At 33.0% G+C, this 23,839-nt stretch overlaps 1 protein-coding gene across 2 annotated transcripts in view; it reads left to right on the forward strand.

Moving 5' to 3' along the window:
* The first annotated feature begins 11,281 nt into the window (after positions 1-11,281).
* LOC131852175 (mucin-2) overlaps positions 11,282-23,839 on the forward strand; it is a 122,371-nt gene continuing 109,813 nt past the window's right edge. The window contains exon 1 of one of the 2 annotated variants that reach the window (XM_059202817.1): positions 11,282-11,542. In XM_059202817.1, the coding sequence (XP_059058800.1) occupies positions 11,419-11,542 (124 nt within the window). In that variant the 5' untranslated portion in view covers positions 11,282-11,418. The remainder of the gene's footprint in view (positions 11,543-23,839) is intronic. The other variant, XM_059202824.1, reaches the window with a different exon arrangement.

Consider the following 23,839-nt stretch of genomic DNA (forward strand, 5'->3'; position numbering starts at 1 on the left):
CGCGAGTCAACTGCACACAACAATACGCCGCGCGCGAGAACAGACCGGCACGCACACTGACGCTGTTTCACTCACACACTGGTAGGTACGGCGTGCACCGACGGCGGTATAAAAAACCTACGATCGGTATGCAGACGTTCGGTTTGAGCAGGTCCTCGGCTTGACGCTGTTTTCGTCTGCGGTCCAGGGTGGCGGAGGCGGTATTTTAATCTCCCCTAATTTGACATCAAAAGACATCTTAATCGATCGAAATTATGAAAAATTACAAAAAATAATTATTTCGATCTCGTTATTGTTTGGAAAGTATTTTTGATAATTATGATTAGATTATTAACTTCTCTTGAATACACCAAATTCATGTTATATCATTACACGTAAAATAATAATTATTAAATTGTGTACCAATTACTTTCACTAAATTCTTACGATGGTAAGCGATTGATAAATTAATAAAAAAAAGTCGGACCATTTTCTGTGTTGCAAAAGTTACTCACATGACTGAGTACTAATAAGTAAGTAAATATTTTTTTGTTTACAGTTTTAGATGACATTAAAAAGGTTTTTAAAATGCAATATTTTATTTATTTATTTCTTTAACCCTCTTTTTTCGTGCAAAATGTAAGCCCATTTGTTAAAAAAATAACATGTATATGAAAGTTATATTTGCACAAAACGTCATACAAATTTACCCACCTTCAGGGAGAAACCACCACGTGGTAACATTAAAAACAAAAGAACGGCAGTCAGCGAACCTTGAGTGGGCAGGCGATACGATTCGAGCCTGCGCCCGAGTCAGCGCGCCATGCGCCATGTTGCCGACGGCGTGAGCGAGACAGCGCTCTACAACTTATATGTGCATCCTTTTTACACGCTTGTTAGCGTTATTGCGTGCCGTAACTATACTCGTCAACGACTATACCACACAGCACACACCCACACTCAGAGTATTGTTACACAAAATTTATAACGAGCAAGTTGGATTTCGTCTCAGCATCGGACACTCCTAAATTCTTTGCGGAAGGATTCCTTTTTTCACCTTCGTGCCTTCTCAATCCGCTTGAGGCGATATATAATATACCTAATTCTAGATTGATAGTTTGTTTTTAGCTTGAATCAGCTTCTTATTTTGATAACAAAGTTGCTTTATTATTCAAACTCGTGTCCTACAGTCCTTAGTTTGTTAGTTTCATTCATCTAGTTCACTATTATGTAGATAGTTAAGTGATCACCACCTACTGCCAGTAATGGTTACAAAGTTTGAAATTGCGATGTACAGGCGTTTGGTGCAAGTTGTAAGCAGTAGGTGTAATTAAAACTATTTTTGAACTTATTCACATTGACTTAAACCTTTGTTTATTCAAATAAAGATAATTTTTATTCTATTTATAGCGCATTACCCATATTGCGACTGTGGTGCTCCCTTCCAAATCATGCACCATCTCCTATCGTGACCTTTGTGTCCAGCGCCTTGCACGAACGAAGACCTGAACAAGGCAATCGATTTTTTTTGTGTATGATAATGGAATAGTGCAACCACCTGCGCTAACGGTTTACGCTAGCAGGGCACCAGTGGAGGATGATAAGATGAGCATGAGGTCAGGTCAGTTAGCACATTGTGACAAATTCACCAAGAATTTATCACGATGGTTTCCAGGGGGAACCACGTGGAGGTCGACCTAACATGGTACATTGCTAGCAATGGGAGTTACTAATTCCCATTACTAACTATCCCCGTCCCCCCAAGGCAACCGCAATCGGTTGCCTTGGGGGTAATTGCCAAGTTTTGGTCTAAACATACATATTTAAGGCTATTGTTGACGAACATTAAAACACAAAACGAATATTACCAATATTATAAAGACCAGTTTTTGTCATACATAACTACATTACTCTTATGCCATACATATTGTATATAGTCAGAGGCAGTATTAACTAACGTCGTCGAACTGAACCCAACACTAGTTATATCGATATTTCGCTAAATATATTTTCTTCTGAAAAGAGTAATGTAAGGAACCACTGCACCGATTTCAGAAATTCATGAGTATGATTGTTTGTATCAGTCTGGGTGTTTTCTATGTATATTTCGTATTTACAAAAAAAATCTAAGTATATATCTGTCAGTTGTTTAGTACCCATAACATAAGCTTGCCTAGCTTCGTACTAAATGCCGCTGTGTGGATTGTTCAGAGATATTGTTATTATCTTAATATATCACTAATTCAAATGTAAACTAATTTACGGTATCCGCAGTTAGCCATTCGTTTGGGCCGTAGTGTATATAGAGCTGTGTCTAACATAGCCAGTCAGGTCGGAGGGGATTATTAGTAATGGAGAGTGTGGGCCGTCGCTAGCAATGTATTATATCACGTCGACCTCCACGTTGTCACCCCTGGAAAAAATCCATCCATTAATTCCTAGTGTACTCTCCACAGTGGGTTAACTGACCTGACTTCATGCTTATTATATCTTCCTCCACTGGTGTCCCGCCAGTGTATACTGTCAGCGCAGGCGGATGGATCCCATATTCGACCTTAAAAAAATAGTCAGAAGATTCACATGATATATCTTTAAATAATTTTATTGACAACAGAAAACTTAGTAAAATAAAAACAATCTTAATACTAGAAGCAATTTCTAAAAGGAACAATTTCACAAAAACTGTGATCAAAAGATAAGAAAAACTATCTTTATTTTTCATATCCACCCAAAGGTAGTCTGGTAGAAATTACTTAGTTATAAGACCGCCTTTTGTATCAGTTAATGTACATATATTTTAATTATTTTCTGTATTTGTTGCAATGACGAGTATACATAAATAATACTAATAACAATCCATGCCAAAGTATATTTTGCTATTGCCCATTGGTGACGGTAACATTTATTGCTTTCCATCACTTTATCACCATCTAGTTGCCATTGCAACCAGTGTAAAAAAAAACAAATGGCTAATACTGCTACATAGCCAATTAGCAAAGCCATTGAAACATAAAGACGCGTTGAAACTATTGCTATTGTTATACATTATTAGTAATATGAATCACATAATGATACCTATACCTATCCATATAGAGTTTAATTTTGTAGTCCATTAGTTGTACTGCAAACTTGAGACCATCAGACAAAGTAAAGTAATTTATAATTTGTGAAATTATAATTTAACTTGCTTAAACAAAAACTCGTAGTTAGTTAAACAAAAAATAAACAAATCTACTATGTCAGGTAGACCTCCACCTGGTCGTCCCTGGTAAATCTAGTTTGTTTTTAGTTCCAGGTTTATCTATTTATCTATGTCTGCTTATCCTAAACTGATAGAAAATAGTGATTACTGACCCTATTGCTAGTAATGTCCCATATCAGGTAGACCTCGTCACGTGGACATCTCTGGTTTATTTTTATAAGTTACAGGTGATATCTATCCCTACTTATCCTAAACTGATAGGAAGTAGCGGGGACTACTAATCCTGTTGCTAGTAATGGACTATGTGTATTAGACCTCCTCCTGGATATCCCCGGTTTATTGTGGTTTATTTTTTGTAATTATAGGTACTCCAATTTAGGCGTCTTGTTCTCGCTATTTGACACGGGTGACAAAACACTGATTTTTGTGAAAGAATTTATTAATATTGTCGCTCAAATATCAATTAAAGGGAAGAGCTTCTCCACTGGTTATCTACCAGCGTATACGGTAATACTACAAGCGGAAGGAGTGCACCATTCCTCTATCGTCCATTAAAAATGTGTAAAAAGTCGTCTACGTAGCTCTGTCTACCTATATCAGTTATCAAGTCAATGTGCCAATGTCAATGTGCTTTATTTGTATATTAAAGATTAAATAAATAAATAAAAGTATGTTGTCCTCTGGAATGGCAACGCATGAGTGGCATTCATACAATTACATAAAAAAATGCGTGTGATGTCAAAGTTTCAGTAAGATGGAATTGTCATCATCACTTTTTATGCACATCCAATGACGACAATCCCATCGTACTAAATAACAAAAGAAATAACAATCATCTTAAATTAATGCGATTAATAACCAGAAAATTACCGTTCAATCTGGTAAAAGAAATAAAAAAATATATATTTAGGCTGTGTTGAGTGTAAACATATTTACTTCGATACCCTTCACCCTTCCATCTAATTCAGCAGCAGTTTCACCATAGAAGTAACAGCATTGCCCTGAATAAATAAAGTTATAAAAAAACTACTAAATAAAGTTAGAACTTATAAAAAAAAAAAATATATATAATCGTAAGTGTGCAACTGTCCTATAACAAGTTGACAATGATTTCATTAGTGGCAGGCGTGGCTCGTGTTACCGCCGTTTTTCGTGTAAAATGAATACGCCTCGACTCGTAGTGAATTGACACCATATACATTTATGCAATATGGACTGTTCTTTATGGATTACTAGCTGTGCCTGCGACTTCGTCTGCGTAGTATAGTGACCTTGGATAGCATTTTTGATTATTTAGGGTAATTATAAAAAGAGAAAAGTTCTTAGTAAAAAGTAGCTTCAGAAATAATGAATTTCCATTCAAACTTTCGTCTCCTATTTTATTTTATCCCTTAAATGTATTTTTTACAAACTTTAAAATATTAATATATGTTGACGGCCTCGGTGGTCTAGCGATTTAGGACACTCTTTACTTCCGATGGTGGCCAGTTCGATTCATCGGACGGTACAAACATAAAATTCATGAGTATGTTTGTTTGTGTCTATCTGGGTGTTTTCTATGTATAATGTGTGTATATAATAAACAAATATAACTAAGTATTTCTATCAGTTGTCTTGTATAAGACCCATAACACGTAAGATTAGCTTAGCTTGGGACTAGATGGTGCTGTGTAAGGTAACATTTTTCAGGTAACTTTTAACAACCCCATTCCCCCAACACTTGAGTGGTATCACGGGTGTCACATGATAACGTGATATCCGTAATGCTGTTAATATGCACTACAGGCAATGGTTACCATTTACCATCAGGTGGGTCGTCAGCTTGTTTACCATACCAATTGCATAAAAAAAGAAATACCTCGAAACTTCTCACTCGCAGGCATTAATCAAAATTCCCGAATGGAGTCGTGGATAAATTATGCAAATCACGACTCGCACAACTAAACCGCTCAGGCATTGAACCTGCTACCGGCCACTGTAGGTAAACAAGTTGGGAATTGCACGCAAACCAACGCAGTGCAACTCATTTGAACGAACGATTATATTTCTTCTTTTATTTCATCTTCTAAGTTATAACTTAAATGAATTATTTCTAAATCTAAGCTATTCTGAATTAATGAACAATTATAAAACAATATGCAACTTATAAACTGACTTAAAAATCATATTAAGGTGTTTTCACTGACTATCAATGTACAATGCAAAAGTACTGTTTTAATTAAAAAAAGTAGCTAATTACGACTAGTTAGAGCTAGTATGCCCTGATACTAGCTCTAATCGGGAGGGAAGGGGATTGGTATGTGAGCTGTTCACCCCATTACTAGCAATGTAGGTGTGCAAATACCAGGTGTGACCTCTACGCGGTAACCCTCGGCATGATACATTCCTGGATTTATCACGATTGGCTAACTGACCTGATGTTCATCTTATCATCCTCCACTAGTGCCCTGTCTGCGTAAACCTTTATCGCAGACGGCTGCACCATTCCACTGTCATCCCAAAAAGAAACTAGCTATAACCCTCGACTTCGTCTGCTTTATTGAAATTATTACGAAGGGGAAAGATTTGGTTTTTTGGAATATATGGTAATGACATTTGTCGCAACTATTTTACGATTTATTCCAATAATATAAATAAGCCAAAGCAAAACGGTTGTCGTAAATATCGCCACTCGTACGATTTGAAACGATAATCGATATTCGGCACGCAATCTAGCCATCGATATATTTATGTTCGAGTTTGAACCAATTTGCCGTGACTGATCGATTTCCACGCATCCGATATTGACTACACGGCTGTTTATGTATATTTATAATATAATAAGACGCCATAATGTTTTTATTGTTATGAAACTGGAATGGAAAATGAAACTGACAATCCACGTAATTCAAATTCAAATTCAAAAATAATATTCATATAGGACATTTTAGTCGCCTATGACGACATATTTTTTCTTTACCGTCCAGTTCTGTATACATATTTAATAGAAATGAACTGGCAAGAAACTCAATTGAATTTCATTTTTTCTGTAGCCAGTTTATTTACATTATATGCTTATATAGGTGTCTATGTCTAACATTAAATGATAATCACATGCATGAACAACTATTGCCAACTAATGGTAAGTGGTAGCATGTATACATTAACAGAATGACAATGTAATGTACGTTTTAGGGGGGAATGGGATTGTTAGTAATGTTATGTAATATTATGTTATCTGTGGTAATGTGGACCAATGATCTATCTCATTGCTAGCAATGTACCATGTCAGATCGACCTCCAAGCGGTTCCCCCTGGAAACCACCGTGATAAATTCCCGGTAAATTTGTCACAATGGGCTAACTGATCTGACTTCATGTTCATCCTATCATGCTCCACTGGTGCCCCGCCAGCGTAAACCAGAGTGCACCATTCCATTATCATCATAAAAAAACCCCTTGAGTATTGCTATAAATATAATTAAGATATTATACCTCTGTTTTCGGTATGCTTACTGCCATATCTCATCCTTCAACCGCAATATAACTTAGGAAGTAAGGTGGTGGCTGTAGGCGTACCCAGATGACCTACCTAAACTTTTACTTCATCTGTGAATGCGGGTTATCTACCTAACTATATATTTTTTGTTATTTTTCTGATCTCTTGTTCTGTTAATACCTTAACAATATCATTATGTTATTTCTCCCAACACAAGTACACTAGTAGATACCACTAATACATATGAAAACATTCCTTATGTTTTATGTATTTTAAAATAATTCTATAAAATATTATCAAAGATATATCCTCCTCAAGTTTGTCATTCGAAATATGGTAGTTACAGCATTGTGAATTGCCATAAAACTTTTGAATAACACCAGCATATAGTGTCATCTATCGGGTAAGTTTAATAACACATTTACAATATATTGTTGGTTCAGCGCCATCTGCCGTCAAACTCGTGTAATAATAGAACCATATCTATTTCCTTAGTGAATTATTTCAAACAGCGCCATCTATTACGATTCTTTGAAATTAAAACTGCGTTCTCATTGCAGGTAAATAAATAATATTGAAATCATTTACTGGATGTCGCTACGGCAAATGTTGCAACAAAATAAATCCGACTTTACAGAAGGTTTTCAATTTATCATCTTTATGTTTACATAGTTTAATTTTGATTATATTATATTCTTATTGTCTGTTGCATGACCATTACAATATATATACCTAAATAACATTGGGGATGTGAAATTCTCCTCCATAATTGTAGTTTATTGCTTTGTTTACAATATACCCTGTGCAGTAAATACCTACCTACCTTTATTAGTATCTATTATTTTTACATTCTTTTTTTCACAAAACATAATGAAAGTGTGTGCTGTCTATTAAATAATAATAATATCCCTGTATTTCATAATCCATACTTTAGCGCCATTTAGTCTGGGTGCTAGACAACGGATAGACAAACACCCAGACTAATACTAGCAATCATATTCATGAATACGAATGTTTGTACTGTGCGATTGAACCCGCGACTATCGGAAGTAAATCAGTGAGCTAAACTTAGATCACCGAGGTGTTATTAATAATAACAAACTTCTGGTTCTAATAACTATACATTTTATGACAAATACGAAAGTAGATTTTATATAACATTTATTCTTTAGACTCACCTATTCGTATTTCTGCCATGCCAGCTTATTTTGTTAAGATGCGTTTGAAGGGTACCTATCACAAAAAATAATTGAATAAATGTGGCACTAGTCTGTAAGTTATATTAGGTTTATAATAATGTATTGTCTATTATTGATTCTTTATCGCACTTATAAAGTTGTACGACAACTGACGAGTTTAATTTCGCATTCTCTACTACTTTCTGTTCTTACCTACTAACGATTAGGTAAGAACAGAAAGTGGTAAAGTTTATGTACTAGTTATCTTTGTTATACCTTTACAATATATAATAAGGATGTAATTGTTACAATGCATGTAATTGTTAGGTTCAGTAATAAAAATTTGCATGCCTACTGAGAAAAGCCGTATTACAGCGATGCCTGTTAATATCACTGTGGCTTAAATGTTTATAAATATATTGTTTGTTATGCAAATAAAATACTTGTTAGAAGATATTTGACCCAAAAAATTAGTGCTGGTTGGTAGTTTGTATTCACACGTTTCGACTAGTAAATGTAAACTTACAAGGATTATTTAATAGAGCAACACGCAAGTTTCTTGCTCGTTCTTCTTGTGATGAGCTTTCCGAACGAGTGGTAGATAAAAAACAAATTGTTATGACTATTCAAAAGTGCTTAAATTAAGTTTATTTGAATAAAATGATTTTCTATTTTATTCTATTCTATTCTTGCTTACTTATCTGCTGAAATATCTTTAAGTTCCCCGGGGATCTCGCCCCCGGTGTAGATGTCGAGGCAAAAGCGATTGCCTCGAGACCCCAATCTGTACCTCCCAAGAGTGATGGAGAAGACTTGTGATAATACAATTACGAGAGAAGAGGCAAGACATCTTAGTCCTCATGAGAATAGAATAGAAAAGAATAGAAAATAATTTATTCAAATAAACTTATATTGAAGCACTTTTGAATAGTCATAACATTTTTTTTAATCTACCGCTCATTCGGAATGCTGTCTCATCACAAGAAGAACAAGCAAGAAACTTGTGTGTTGCTCTTTTAAATAATTTATTCTTACTTACAATTTAAGTTTAAGTGTGTGAATACAAACCACCGATTAGCACTAATCAATGAAATAATAAAATAGAAAAAACATTAAATATACAACAATTGGTTAAACAATTAATAAGAGAAAATAAGTCATAGTGATTAGAGCAGACCAGTCCACACAAGCAGCACCCGTTCACGAGTATGACGGATGAGCCAGCCACCACTGCGCTCGACCATATTTTAGGGAGCCCAATGACCCGGCCCACCACGCCGCTACAAGTCTGGACATTTTAGTGAGCATGACTACTCAAAACACTCGTGCATGAGAACTCGTGAGTGGCACCACGTATGTAGTGGTGACGGTAAACATTAGCACGGTGACCGTCAGTTACATTCCAATAAACAAAAAAGACACATGATAATGTGTATTATATGAGAATGTAAATCCTATATATTCTATATGAACCACATATGAACACACCCAACCTTCCTACAGTAATAATATATATGGAGGCATTTAACAGTAACAGGTAACAGATAGTAAATACCTTGAATTTATTTATTTTCCTTAGTTGCTATTTATTCTTTTAAGTTGAAATCAGTTAGTGCATGGAGTTTTATCTCCGTTTGTGGGATGGATCTGCCAAAAATCAAATAGCAGCCCTGGCTCTGTACTTTGTTGAGCCGAACCGACCTTTGAGGTTAACTGGGGATGACACACTAATAAAGCTAGCCTTCAGACGCTAGAACATCGACAGACAAAGTAGCCAGTGTGTCTGTCGGTGTTTTAGTGGATACACTTTGGCGCACTAGTACACAGGACCTGCATAATTCAATCTTGCCTTTCCCTTTTTATCACCGAACTACTCGACGAGCACTACGACTTCACGTCGTGGAATTTCCTCATATTCGCAACGAACGTTTCGCGTCGTCATTTTTAATATACACTGCCAAAGACCGGAACACACTTCCTGTTTTCGTGTTCTCGGAGAAATACAACCGCAGACTCTTCAAGTTCATAGTGATTAGATTTCTTCTTGATAAGCGCACTACATCCTAGGTCATGAGTTTCCACCAGATGAGGTAAGACCGAACCCGGAAACATTTATAATTAAAAAAAAAGGAATTAATGTAGATTATATAATTCTGACTTAGTGAAATCTATATTTATTTTGTATAAGATTAAATATTTTCTGTTTTGTTGCGTTTGAACGATTACAAATACCTCCGCGACAAATACCTACCACCATCTATCTACTCCATTTTGAATTACAGTCGCAAGTATAAACCCGGATGGTTAACAGGCAAGATACCGTCACCGTTCATCTGTTTACGCGTGCCGTGTCCGAGACTGTATTTGAAAGTGAGGGTTCGCCGTGCGGTGTCGTCAACCTTTCGGCAAATTGTCGTCGCGTGCGGTATTATTATTGTACCACCACCGTCGGAATGTACTGTCTGATAACAATTGAGACCGAGGAATATGGTAATTAATGATAACGTAGTGTCAAAATTATTTTAAAACTTACACATCAAAATTTTTGTGTATTTATATACATTTTTATTTACTAAAATTAGAGAGAGATTAAAAAAATATAAAATTATAATTACTGTCAAAATAGAAATAGAACTAATTTTAGTTTATTCAAATAAACTTAATACAAGCAGTTTTATACAGACAATTTTTTTTTATTCTACCACTCATTCGAAACGCAGACTCAACACAAAAAGAGTGAGCAAAAAACTTGCGTTTAAATGTTTCTCTTCATTGACTATCAATGCATAACCAAACCTAATAATTTACATATATATATATATATATATATATATATATATATATATATATATATATATGTATTTATGTATGTATATGTTTTTATTTAAAATCTTTCAGTCGAGTCCTGTTAGTTTCTGCGCGATGGAAGTTTTGCCATTCATATAAAATATATTTATTAACTATTAATAGCTTGTTCAATAAAGTATTCTGCTATGAATATATGTCTGCTGTGTACATATATTCTAACAGTTTCTTAGTTCATATATTCATTATTTTAAAAAAGTTCAACACTTAATTGTTCTCTTTCGCGTTGAAATATTAATCAAATTGTAGTCTCAAAGAGTATCGTACTATGTATAAAGCTATGACCAGTTATTGAAATAGTTCTTTAGTTCATATATTCATAATTTTAAGAAGTTCAACATTCAATTGTAGTTTTTTTTATGAAATGTTGTGTACTTCTGTCGAAAAGCGGCCAGAAGGTGAGAGAGAAGAAACGTTCGGTAGCGGTGCGTGTGCGCCGACCCGTCTCAGTCAAGCGCCGCCAGCGCCACACCGCAGTCCCTCTTTACAAGAAACCACTTTCCAATCTCAAAAACCACTCGAACGGTACTCGTTCCGCCGCTCGCAGCGAGCACACGCGAAAGCTCGCGCAATGCTTCGAAAATAAGACATTAATTTTTTTTAATAAATAAAAAAATTTGTGGATGTTAGTGCTGTGAGAAAAAAGGTTGTCGACGACTTTTTTTTTTAAAGAAAATCCGAATTATTATGTTTTTCATTTGTTTGTGTCAGTGAAAAATGCTTCAGCCCAGATTATCCGGATGTGGTAGTGCGAAAATGGGGGGTAAAAGGAACTGTGTCAGCTTTGGATGGAGCTTTGTGTTCGCTGTCGTTTTAGCATCCACTCTTGTCTCGTGTCAAGGTGAGTGACATTTTTTATGCGACAGTAAATGGCGAGTGGTTAACTTTTGATCACGATTCAGACACTAACAATATCTCGTCTTTCATTGTAATACATGTACTGTAATATATGACAGTACTAAGTTGTCACTTTTAATTGGAAGCAAAGTTCAGCCAAATAATTTTGTATCCATAAACATGAAATAAAAATATAACTATACAAAATTAGACAAATTTATATCTTATCTGCATAGGTATGCATAATAATATATATAAAGTGCCTGTATTAATACGAATATACAACTTAGTACTATAAATAAAGGAATAGGCGTTCATTTACGTAAGTTTAAGCTTATCATAAAGAAGACATCAACGCGCTACGCATTGACTAAAAGCTTACTTATGTTTTAATATAGTTTATTTAATATCGTAATCATTCATATTATTATAGGTATTTATTTATTTTAGTAACAAATATATAGTATATATAAAATATATATTAGAGAAATAGAATTAGTATGCACAGTAGACCAATACTAAATACTAAAAAGATAAGTCAACACACTTTTCCATTTATATAAAAGTGTATGATTTGTTTAATGTTTAAATAGCTATTTAGAGCAACACCGGATGCACTACCGCAATGAATCCGATATCATTGAACAGTTTATTTTACTGTAAATCGGTACGAGTTGAAAGCTCTACCGGCAGCAGTGATTCTTATATAATGCATTAATACAAAATATAAGAATTATTCCATTAAATATAAAAGGAATATATAACTACTATTACTATTACTTCTTCTTCTTCTCTCGTTTCAATGGCAACTAAATGTATTTTCCCCAGAATGTTGCGACGACTTTTGCGCATTTTGTCGCATTTTTTAGATCTTCCTTTGTAGAGGATGTTGGGTACAAAGGACAGGACACACTATTACTAATAATGAATATAGCAATTTATAAAGACTAAGCAAATATTCAGAACTCTATGTATATATTATAGTATATATAACGTCGTATTATATATACCACAGACCCTATTACGAACAGTTCAGTAGTTTAGCAGTGAAAATATATCAGAGTGACAGATAGACTTACTTTCACATTTATTACATTGGTAATAACGTAACTGATATATGATCTTTGTGGCAATTCATATTAATTGTGGTAGCTTAGTTTAATTGTGATACAGTAACACGGTGTATGATAAATGAACGTGAATTGTAAGATACTTTTATGTATGATCCTGTTAAATCATGTAAAGAACCTTTATACACATACGCAGCATATGCAAATTTATGTATTTATGATATATGCATATTTATGATATACATACATACACAGTATGTATATATATATATGTATATCATGACAGATTATTTTTGAACATAAAAGTCATCATTACCATCAGTCATATTTTATTTGGAATTGAAATGAGAAGGTAAACAGATTGACAGACAGGCACATTTATAAATTTATAAAACTAGTAAAGTATGGATAATTGCGAATAACTGTTATAAGTATACAATATTATATGTATAATAGCTATTCGCTATATATATATTAATAATATAAATGCGAAAGTTTGTGAGTATGGATGTTTGTTACTCTTTCACGCAAAAACGAACGGATTTTGATGAAATTTTGCAGCCATATAGCTTATAAACATATAGGCTATATTTCTCACGCAAATGAAACCGCGGGCACAGCTAGTATATTAATAAAGAGTTGTATTGTTGTCGCCATTCGTTCATAGAGTCACCCATTCAACTTTATTCTGTGAAGCAATCAAAAGTTTTCAAGACTTATAAATATGTAATTGAAATCAGTAATTCAGTATAATTTACGTATACTTACATAATATCGTATGTGTAGGTTCTAAGTTACAAGATCTTTATTGGTTTAGGATCATTAATGTCAAGGGAATAATATATATTGCAAAATAATAGACATGTTAGGCAAGATTTTTCTTAATATATATGTTATTGCGTCGTTGCTCAGCAGAGCGAGACTTTGTATAAAGTCGACAAATAACAGGGTTTATTTTGTAAGGTTGTCACATATAACAATTATAATTAACAGTAGCTATATTATAAAATTTTGGTCATTGCGATCTTATCGTTATCTTTCAAATAAAGAAAATTACATCAATATCGGTGCATTCGTTTAGAAGATATGTTGCAGGCAAAACCTTTACCTAGATTGCGAGTTAAAGAAGGTGTACAGAAATCTTACTAATAAACGTTGTTATAAACGCGAATGTTTGTAAGTAAGGATGTATAGATAGATAGATAAGTCAATTTTTATGAAAATTCACTGTAATATAGCTTATACCTAAGAACATATAGGTTATAATAAAAAAAATATATGTAAATTGGGCGAATATAACGATAAAGGTCAAGTAAGTGTGATGCAGATGAAGTTACGCGTGTCAGCTAGTACTATAAAATCAGGCCTGCGGGTAAAAATTTTGCCATCATTAAAAGTAGTCCTTCGTTGTCACAAATTCTACGCATCTATATGTTTTAATTTCATCATGATTGCTTTAGCCGTTAAGGCGTGAAAGTCTCCAAACACACAAACACGCTTTCTCATTCTTATTAGTTATAATTAATGTGTTAAACGTCAATATATATTGCACAATATTTGCATCAATCACTTATAAATGATCAATCGTGCAATAAAGTAATAAAAGGCTATCCCATTACCATCCGATTCAGTGCGTAATTGTTAATTATCCATTAGTAATTACGAACTTATTGGCTTGTTTGTTAACCGCGACAGTTTGCGCAACTGTGATTTGTGATCTAGTTTGAACCGATGTAGACTTTTTACAAAGTTCTCTCCGTGGGTACTTCTATCTGATTTATTCCTGCTACATAGAAATTTGCTTTCTAAGAAATGTTTTGGTTGAAACGTGAGATATGGTAGTGAAATTATAGGATAAGAGGCATCTTAGTTAGCATGAGACAAATAACGATAAATAAGTTGAACCGGTGGTGTAGGAGAGAGGGAGAGGCGTAAGTAGAACAAGAATATTTAATAATATTTTAATGAAAACGATTGTTCAAGTAAACAAATTTAAATTAAAACTAAAAAGGTGGTTAACTCGAAAAAAAATTGTATATTATTTTTCGTGTGCCAATTCTGTAGTAGTAAATAATAATAATAATAATATAATAATAATTTTTATTTCAGACAACATGATCCATTGTGTTAGTAACAGCTTAATGACATAACTTATCCTATGTTAGTAATAAAACATATAATAAAATAAAAATGTAACTTTTAACATATTACCTGTCCCACCCAGTGTCTTAGAATGGGACAGTCTACTTTATAAAGTAAAGTAGATGTAGTTCTATATTATAGTTTAACTATAGTGTAATTGTAAAAAATGAATGTACTTATTCGCCAACAAACAATCAAGCAATTTGGTGATTAATGTATAAATGTAAACTGTATGTATGCGTAACTCTTGTAATTAAATTTAAAAAAAAGTCCTCAGAAACAGTGAGAGAAGTATCACATCATAATTTATACGTATATACAAAATTGTATGCTTGAGCAGTTACTGTACTAAAAATGATGAGGCAAGTTTATATCATTAATTCACTTTAAAATACCATAGCCACGGCCGACCACAGACTGTAAAAGGCAAGTCGACTTAGATCGGCGAATGTTGCAATATGTTAAGTGGATCGGTACGTACCAATATCTGATATTAATATTCAGGAATTTAGTACGGCTTTTGTTTGGTCACAAATTATCTACAATGCTAGGAAGCAGAGAAAATGAGACCCATCGACAAGATTAAAAAAAATACTACCAGCATATTCAAAATTTTTGGAAAAGCAAAAGCAAATTAATTAGGAAAGCAATCTCGTTGACAGCTTTACCAGATAGTAAGTGGTAACCTTCGCCTATAGTACAGCAGTTCCGATATCATGTGACCCCTGTAATGGCAACGTATGAATGGTATCACTTACTCTTATGTTGCCATTCCGGGGGCATAAGTTGTCATGCCTCCATATCCTGGAATTGATAGGATCAGTGCTAGCTATTTAGCACACCCCTTACTTCCGAATGTTGCGGATTCTATTTCTCGCATTACAAATATGAGCTATGCATTATATAATGAGCATGAATCTCTGGATATTCTCTGATTATTATGTATATTATGTAAGTAAAAAAGTATTTCTACAAGTTATTTAATACTTATACCTGATGCTCTATTAAACTGGCGTACTCCGTAGTACTGGTCCAGGGCTATTATTATTATATTAATAGATATTAAAATCTTTTTAATTTCTTAACTTAAACTTTTTAGAAAGAATATTTTTTAATTTTTGATTCTTGCAATCTTGTTATTTTGTAATATAATTGGATGCGGAGATGGTGCGAAGTTAACGCCATTTGACCTTTACAATCTAACGCATATGAACATTTTTGATCAAAATGTCCATCAAAAGATTCTTGCGTGCATGCATGAGTGCGCACTAATACTGCATATCCGCATGTTGCCTTTGTATTGATGATCAAATGCTTGTATTGTACTAATATCTGGTGATCAATGTATACCGACAGTCTTATAAAATCCATGAGATTGACTATCTCCTTCTCGTCTGTTATTTTATTAATTCTGTCTTTAAAGAGCGTCGTGAACAACGATCTAGAGAGACAGCGTAGTGGTTTAGTTGTTATTACTCCGGTTTTGAAAAATGTCATAAATTCTTTCGGTACTAAAAGATAAATTGTTGTAATGTTAAGATATTTAAACATATAAATCCGGTAATGGAAATACCGATAATAAATCAATTTAATCCAAGATATACTTGACTTTAGGGCCAAATATAACCAACGAAATGTGGTTCTATTTAATGTAGAGTTCTGAAACTGTTTCGACGTAGACGTCAAAACACTTACTTCTGACTACCCCGTCAGGATTACAGTCGTAAATATATATACGAGTACTCTAATTTTTATGCTTACTTTGATAAATTATAAAGGCTACTTGTACACATCATCAAATAATTCTAACATATAAATTTATGAAGACCAATCTATTTGACCCCGGTTTTGCAATCAGTTGCATAAACTAGTAAGCGGTCAGCCTAAATGCCATACGCAGACTGTATGTACACACTTAATACGTTATTAGGTAATGTAGCATCTGAGAGGCTACAATTCCTTATGTACTGTCATTGTTTGATAATTCGTAAGTAAATTGAATTAGGTAATAGTCTTATGCTTGTATTTCTATGGATCTTTTGATTGTCAGCCGTTACATATCTTCTTTGTCTTTACATTTTTTTACTTATATCTAGCTTATATGTGCTTACTTATATAATAAAATCATAAAATAATGATAAGAAATTATCTGTTTGTCTATTTATGTATTAATCTTTCTCGTATTTTTTTTTATAGAATATGTTGTTAAATAAATATAAGCGCCGACCCCAAGTAATGGGATAAAGGCAAGGTAATAATGATATTGTTAAATATGTGTCTACACAGGTTAAAGACAGTTAAGAAAAATACAACCCAAAAAGAAGAAATAATCATAAATTTAATTTGTAAATTTTTAAAACACTAAAAATGTTATATTTTATTATTTAATTAATTTTAAAATATATTTCTGTAACTTGTGGCGGCGTGATGGGACGGATTAATGTGCTTCCTATACGGTTAAGTGCAACGATCGTTTGTTCTTCCGTCATACTCGTGAACTTATTGTGGAACTGGTATGTTCTGGTACGGCTACTGATGAACTTATTTCCTTTTGACAAGAAGAATAACATATGCTGGTGATCACTACAATCGTCCTAATTGAATTCAAAATTGAATCTATATTTCTGTAATCATAACGTCATTTGAAAAGAATAAAACTTTAATTTCTTGTCAGATCTTCTTAGCTCGAAAGCATACCGAACTGACGGTAGATTTGACATATCATAAGACTGTATACCTACATGAATAAAGATATTTTGATTTTGCAAGCTACACCGTAACCGTTATAAATATATTAAAAAATGTGTCATATACGATTTAATATATACATATAGGTAGCGAAAAGGCCTATGAATAAATAATAATCATCATCCGCCATGATACCTATATAACTGTATCTAAAAGTGGGACAACACTTAAACATTCCGATGACTTGATGACTTGATGACTTGCCTCCATGGTAAGTGCTTCGTATTCAACATCTTTATTGATCACGGCTTTTGTTGTTAATTTCAATGGTATATGTTACGAGTGATATACGAATTAATCCACTACTATTAATATAATATTCGTGTTACCGATGTTTGTGTCTGTCTGTCATTGTTTATTTTAATGCAGCCTGACAAAGGTATCTTAAATTTTTAATATCATACAATATCTTTAGGACTTTAATCACATATAGGATACCTAGAGGCATTGTCAAAATTGTGAACACAACAATTGACTCATAATATGCTGTGAATGTAAGAGTGAATCTAATGTAGCACAAGATGAGTTTTCCGACGTCTATTACAATTATATTTGGTATTAATGTTTGTTATCACTGTTTCTCATTGCCGGAGAGTTAATCCAGATAGTAAATTGATAAAAAAACTGGTTTTATTGGTCTTCAGGTTTGGCGTACGCGTCAATCTCTGATCTTATGTCTGTAAACATAAAGACTTAACACCTGGATGATAAGGATAGTAGCGATATTTCATGCAAGTCCTAATTTTAAAGGTACTACTACTACTACTACTAACTACTACACGAATAAATACTTTTTTATTTGCACATCTCTCTCTATCTTACTAATAAGCCTCTGACAACGCTATTTCTGATTATAGTCGTGAGAATATTTATTTATTTATTATAGGAACGAATTGTGTAGTCGTAATAGAGATTCTCCGGTTTTTAACACGAAACACCGTTCATGACGAAGAATGGTCGTTGAAATATTTGTAGCTGTTTGAGCAGGCGTCTCGAATTGAATTATCTGATAATCATTTGTTGGGACCGGCGTGAATGTATACCAAGCGATTACTTCGAATATTGCAAGGATGAAGTGGGACAGTGGTTGTCAAATGTTAGTTATACATAAAATTTAGAAAAAATATTAGCATTTTTAAATACTCCAACTCTACTTATAGATTTCTTTGTAAATAGAATGTTTAACAACCATACGAGATAAAAAGTGATGAGTGACATTTGTATCCTTCTACTTTAGTATATTATAGGTAGATATTTCTATAAAAGTAACTATTTAATTAAAAAATTATATAAAATATTACTAAATTGTATTATTCTCAATTAATAAAATAGAAAATATAATATAAAAACATATTTTCTAATGATTTCTGTTTCAAGTTAATATTTATAACTAAGATATAATGTAATATTAATAGTATTAAAATTGCAGTTATAAGCAAATCTTTCATTGAATCACAGAATAAATGTTTCAACACTTACAAGACACTAAATATATGGACATGTGTGCAAGCATGTTTGAAAGATATTGTGTTAAGATTTAAACTGATGGATACATTGACATTTACGGATCTAGGTTTATTGACCTAGTATACACTTTTATTGGTAAAGTTTGAGTAACATTGGTCCAGGCAGGATGGACGGTCACGACCGTTTCAAAAGTGAAATCATTTGCAGTTGCATCACAATAAATACTTTTTTCTTTGTCATGTTATGACATTAGAATGTATCTGAGTTAGTAATAATTTAAATTTATTTGTATTTATATATATAACTACATACATATATGTACCCATCTGCATTTGATAGCATATTAAGTGTATATTAATAGTAATACATAAAAACAAAATTTTATTTTAAAAATGCATATATTTGTCATTTAATCAAATAAGGAATTTACATATTTGTCGAAACGGTTTCAATATTACTCTAATTATATTTATTTCTATAATTTATTTATGCAACATTTTTTTAAAGAATAACTATTCATTTAGCCAAAAAAACTAATGTATTTTTTTCTAACTATTCTAATGCTATTGGCTGCAGCTGGCCTTTACAGCCTCACGACGATAAGGGGCGCTGCAGGTAATAGTCCAAACCCGCGGAAGGACTTATATAGCGTCTGAGGGCCAACTCCAGCCTGGCGGATGCGATTTCAGTCTGAAAGCATCGCTAGGGGTTCAGCTCAGACCGAGGTATTTTCGATTCCTGTTTGAATTGGATGGGGGATTGATCGGTGGGGGATGTTATGCCTCCTATCATGTAATTTCACTGCCTGATCGCACCTTACAATCAAAATAGCTTATAAAATAAAATAATCAAGCTACTTAGCTGCTCAAATAGACGAGGCTGAGGTACCTACGCAGACGACAAAGCCCATTTCAATAAATCGTATGTAGATATCGAACTTTGATACACGGATTCGAATATCCGATGTAAATAGTAACTGAGCTTGAAACCATTTCGTCATATAACGAAAGGTCGTGTCTGTAATATATTAGATGTTAAATGTTATTTTTTTACTACAGCTATTTCCAAACAATGAGGGGTTCGGTCATCTAGCAGTATAGCACGCCACCTTATTTCTGATGGTCGCGGATTCGATTTCTCGTAGGATGCAAACTTAATATTATATAAAAAATAAAATGTATTTAAGTATTTAAGTATCAGTTGTCTAGTACCCATAACATTAGCTTAGGACTAGATGGCGCTATCAATTATCCAGGGCTACTATTATTACAATTATTATATTATACAAATTGAGTATTTGAAATAATTTCATCATCATGATGAAAGGTCGTATTTAATATATTAGTTGTTAAATGTTATTTATTTACTACAGTTATTTCGCAACAATTATTACATTACAGGGTTTCTAAATCTAAGCGACGCCGTTCGGTATATTTCATCAATTTTGAAGCTGAAAATCCTTGTTAAATTAAGTTAATATACATAGAAATAATCTATATTCAAATAAACTTACTAAAAGCTCTTTTGAATGGTCATTTTTTTTATTCAACCACTCAGTCGGAACGCAGATTTTATCACAAGAAGAATGAGCATAACTTGCGAGTTGTTCTTTTAAATAAATGTTGTTCAATGATGATGTAGTTATTTTGACAGAAATTATATGGTATGGCATGACATCCGAAATGGCAACACCTTGGGCTACCGGCCTTGTTTATTGACTTGATATATGTCATTACATATATCATATGATTATATATCTTTTAAGTACCAATTACTTAAAAACATGGAATATCCTCTTACTGTCAGTACGATTGTAGTTAAGATTATTTGCCATTGCAGATATATAAGTATTGTATTTAATTACTTTGACCACGCCGACCTTGCTATAAAGCCTCATTTGAAACTTTTTTCTCATATACAAACTTATTTACGTTATAGAGGGGGTTTCTTTTTCGTTTATCCGTATTTATTTATTTTATTAAAATAGCAAACAAGACACCTGATGGTAAGTGATAACTGATACATGAACAGCACTACAGAGATCATGTTATTACATACAGAACATATATATATGTCATTATTGTCACATCATCACACCACTCACGTTGCTATTACAGAAGACTAACATGTCATCTTTCTTATCCTATGATGTTTACTCCCTAATCTCACCCTATAAGTGACTAACCCTAGTAACATGGTAACTAGTTAGTAACACACTGACAAATTTCATAGAAATTGACATATATCTATCTCTGTCTGTCATATCGACCGTTCAAACATTCCATTTAAATATTAGCTGTGAAATCACAGTATTGCCAATTGCCATTTACGACCATTTCATTAAAAAGTGGCACATCGTACTGGTCACTGGACTTATAAGGCAAGTTGCGACTATTAGCGTTGTACTGACGAGCGTGATTTATAATTTCAGATTTTATACCCATAGCATTTAAGTTTATATTATACGAACAAGGTGTAATAGGAAGGGTATTACAAGGTATCGCAAAGGAATTAATTCTCTGCTTCTCAAAGGCTATAGGATAAATTCGCCATTGTAGTAAATATGTAGTTAATATTAAATCTCCTCAACATTTCCATTGTAATAATAGAAATCAATTTCATTTTTCCAAGAAGGACATAGTACAGGACACAAAAACTGGCCCCCTCCGTTTAATATGTCTGATTAATAAAAAAAAAAATTATAATAATTTCTTTTAGTATGTAATAAACAGATTTGTCACGTGATCCATAAGTACGAAAGAATCGATAATTGGTTTCATAACATCGATTCGCATTCATCTTGTTGAAATTTGTTCAGTGTCATGAATGAATAATTTCTAACTGTTAAAAATATTATGACACGTAATTAGTTTGAAGAATTCAACCTTATTTTATTTAATAGCACACTATTACTTTTGCAATATACGGAACTAGCGTACATGTTGACACAAATATTCTCGATCGCCTACAGTGACACCACACCCTTACATTCGAAACCTGTCCCATAGTGGGTCAGTAGATGCTAGTGAAGTGTGGATGTCGATTATTTTATCGATAAATGACATAGTTTCGTTTTACCTCATAGTTTTGTTAATTTTCACTGTCACTCAAAAATAATAATAAAAAACCCAAGACAATTCACACAGCGTCATCTAATCCCAAATTTGTGCCATGGGTACAAGATATAAACGTAAAATAATGTACATAAAAAGCATACGGACCCGTAACCAAAACAGTCATGAACATACATGTCGGGGATTGAATCCGCGACCATTGGAAGTAAGGTGAAATGTTAAACCGCTAGACCACCGACATCGTAATATGTTTAAGGTTAAAATAATTTGTATAGATGAAGGTCTTTTAAATTATTTGGTTTTACGTACCCTGTAAGCATGCAGTAAGTGACAATAATTTGTAAATAATTTGACCTCAAATTGCAGTTATAAGTTGCGTCACATCAGCCTGCCATTTTTCATTAAATACATACATAAATGTATTTCATTTAAAAAATGGCAGATTGATGACATAATGAATAAGCCTAGAATTGAATAATGCTACGAAATTGTCTACTAAGTTTGAAGTTTCGGACAATAGTTCGAAAGTTCCGTACTACGAACTTCAATTGATTTGTCGAAACAAACTTTCACTATACACAATAATCGTAAAACAGTAATCGACATAACAATTTTAATTGATCCCTTCAACGGTATTGGGTGAATGAAAAATGAAAAAATAAATTTAGAAAGTCATGACCACCGTAGTGGTGGTAACTATGGAGACCATCAGATGGTACGCACACATCCACGTCGGATTGACCTTTTATCGATAATAGAGATTCCGTGAAAGTAATTTTGGGTATGCGCTTAGTAAACGTTTATTTTTATTCTATATATAGCTATAACATATAACCTATTAATAAAACCATTCTCTCGTAATATTAATTTGAGTGAAGGAATTGATATAGAAATAACCTTGTCCCGGAGTTGCACGAGTGCTATGACTGTAAAGATCTCTAATTATTTTAAATAATTAATAGTTCATATTAATCAGTAATAATGTATTTTTCTAGTGGTGTAAGACTATCGTTTAATCATTTTTTAATAATAATAATAATAATCTCAGGACAATTTATACAGCTCCATCTAGACCTAAGTTAAGTTAGCTAAAGCTTGTGTTATAAATACTAGATAACTGATACAAACACATAGATTTTTTTTTCATAGAAAACACCCAGACTGATACAAACAATCATACTCATGAATACAAGTGTTTGCCGTGCGAGGAATTGAACCCGCGACCATTAAACGTAAAGCGGTGTGTTAGATCGCTAGACCACCGAGGTCAATTTTTTAAGTTCAACATTTACAAATACAACTCAAATTTGATTGTTATTATTAAGGTTTTTAAATGATTGTAAAAATCGAATACCAATATCCTTGTTTGTCAATACCAATATATTGGTTATGATTTTATGAAGTATCTGTATTATTTTTATAAATATGAACTGTATATAAATGTTTATGATGACGACGAAAGTGATGATGATCTTGTATAGATTACCACTACATATTAAATTGAGCACTCTTAAAGTGTATTAAAAAATAAACTATGAATATTATTATATTGCCAAATACTCGTATCTTAATTGGATAAAAAACAATATAGCAATAAAAATATTATACACATGCTAATATATATGCTATAATAAATATTGTAGAAATGCAATGAAATATCAATTCTACTCCATAAAACAACGGTATAAGATACATATTTCAATATCAAAATCGTTTAGGGCACTTTCGTAATTTTTCTACCACTAATGAAATATGTTAATAATATCACGACACGACCTCGTGAGGCTGGAGATGATGAAC

Source organism: Achroia grisella, unplaced genomic scaffold (assembly GCF_030625045.1).
Source record: "Achroia grisella isolate CSIRO2021 unplaced genomic scaffold, CSIRO_AGI_Agris_v1 utg1174, whole genome shotgun sequence".
NCBI classification, from domain to species: domain Eukaryota; kingdom Metazoa; phylum Arthropoda; class Insecta; order Lepidoptera; family Pyralidae; genus Achroia; species Achroia grisella.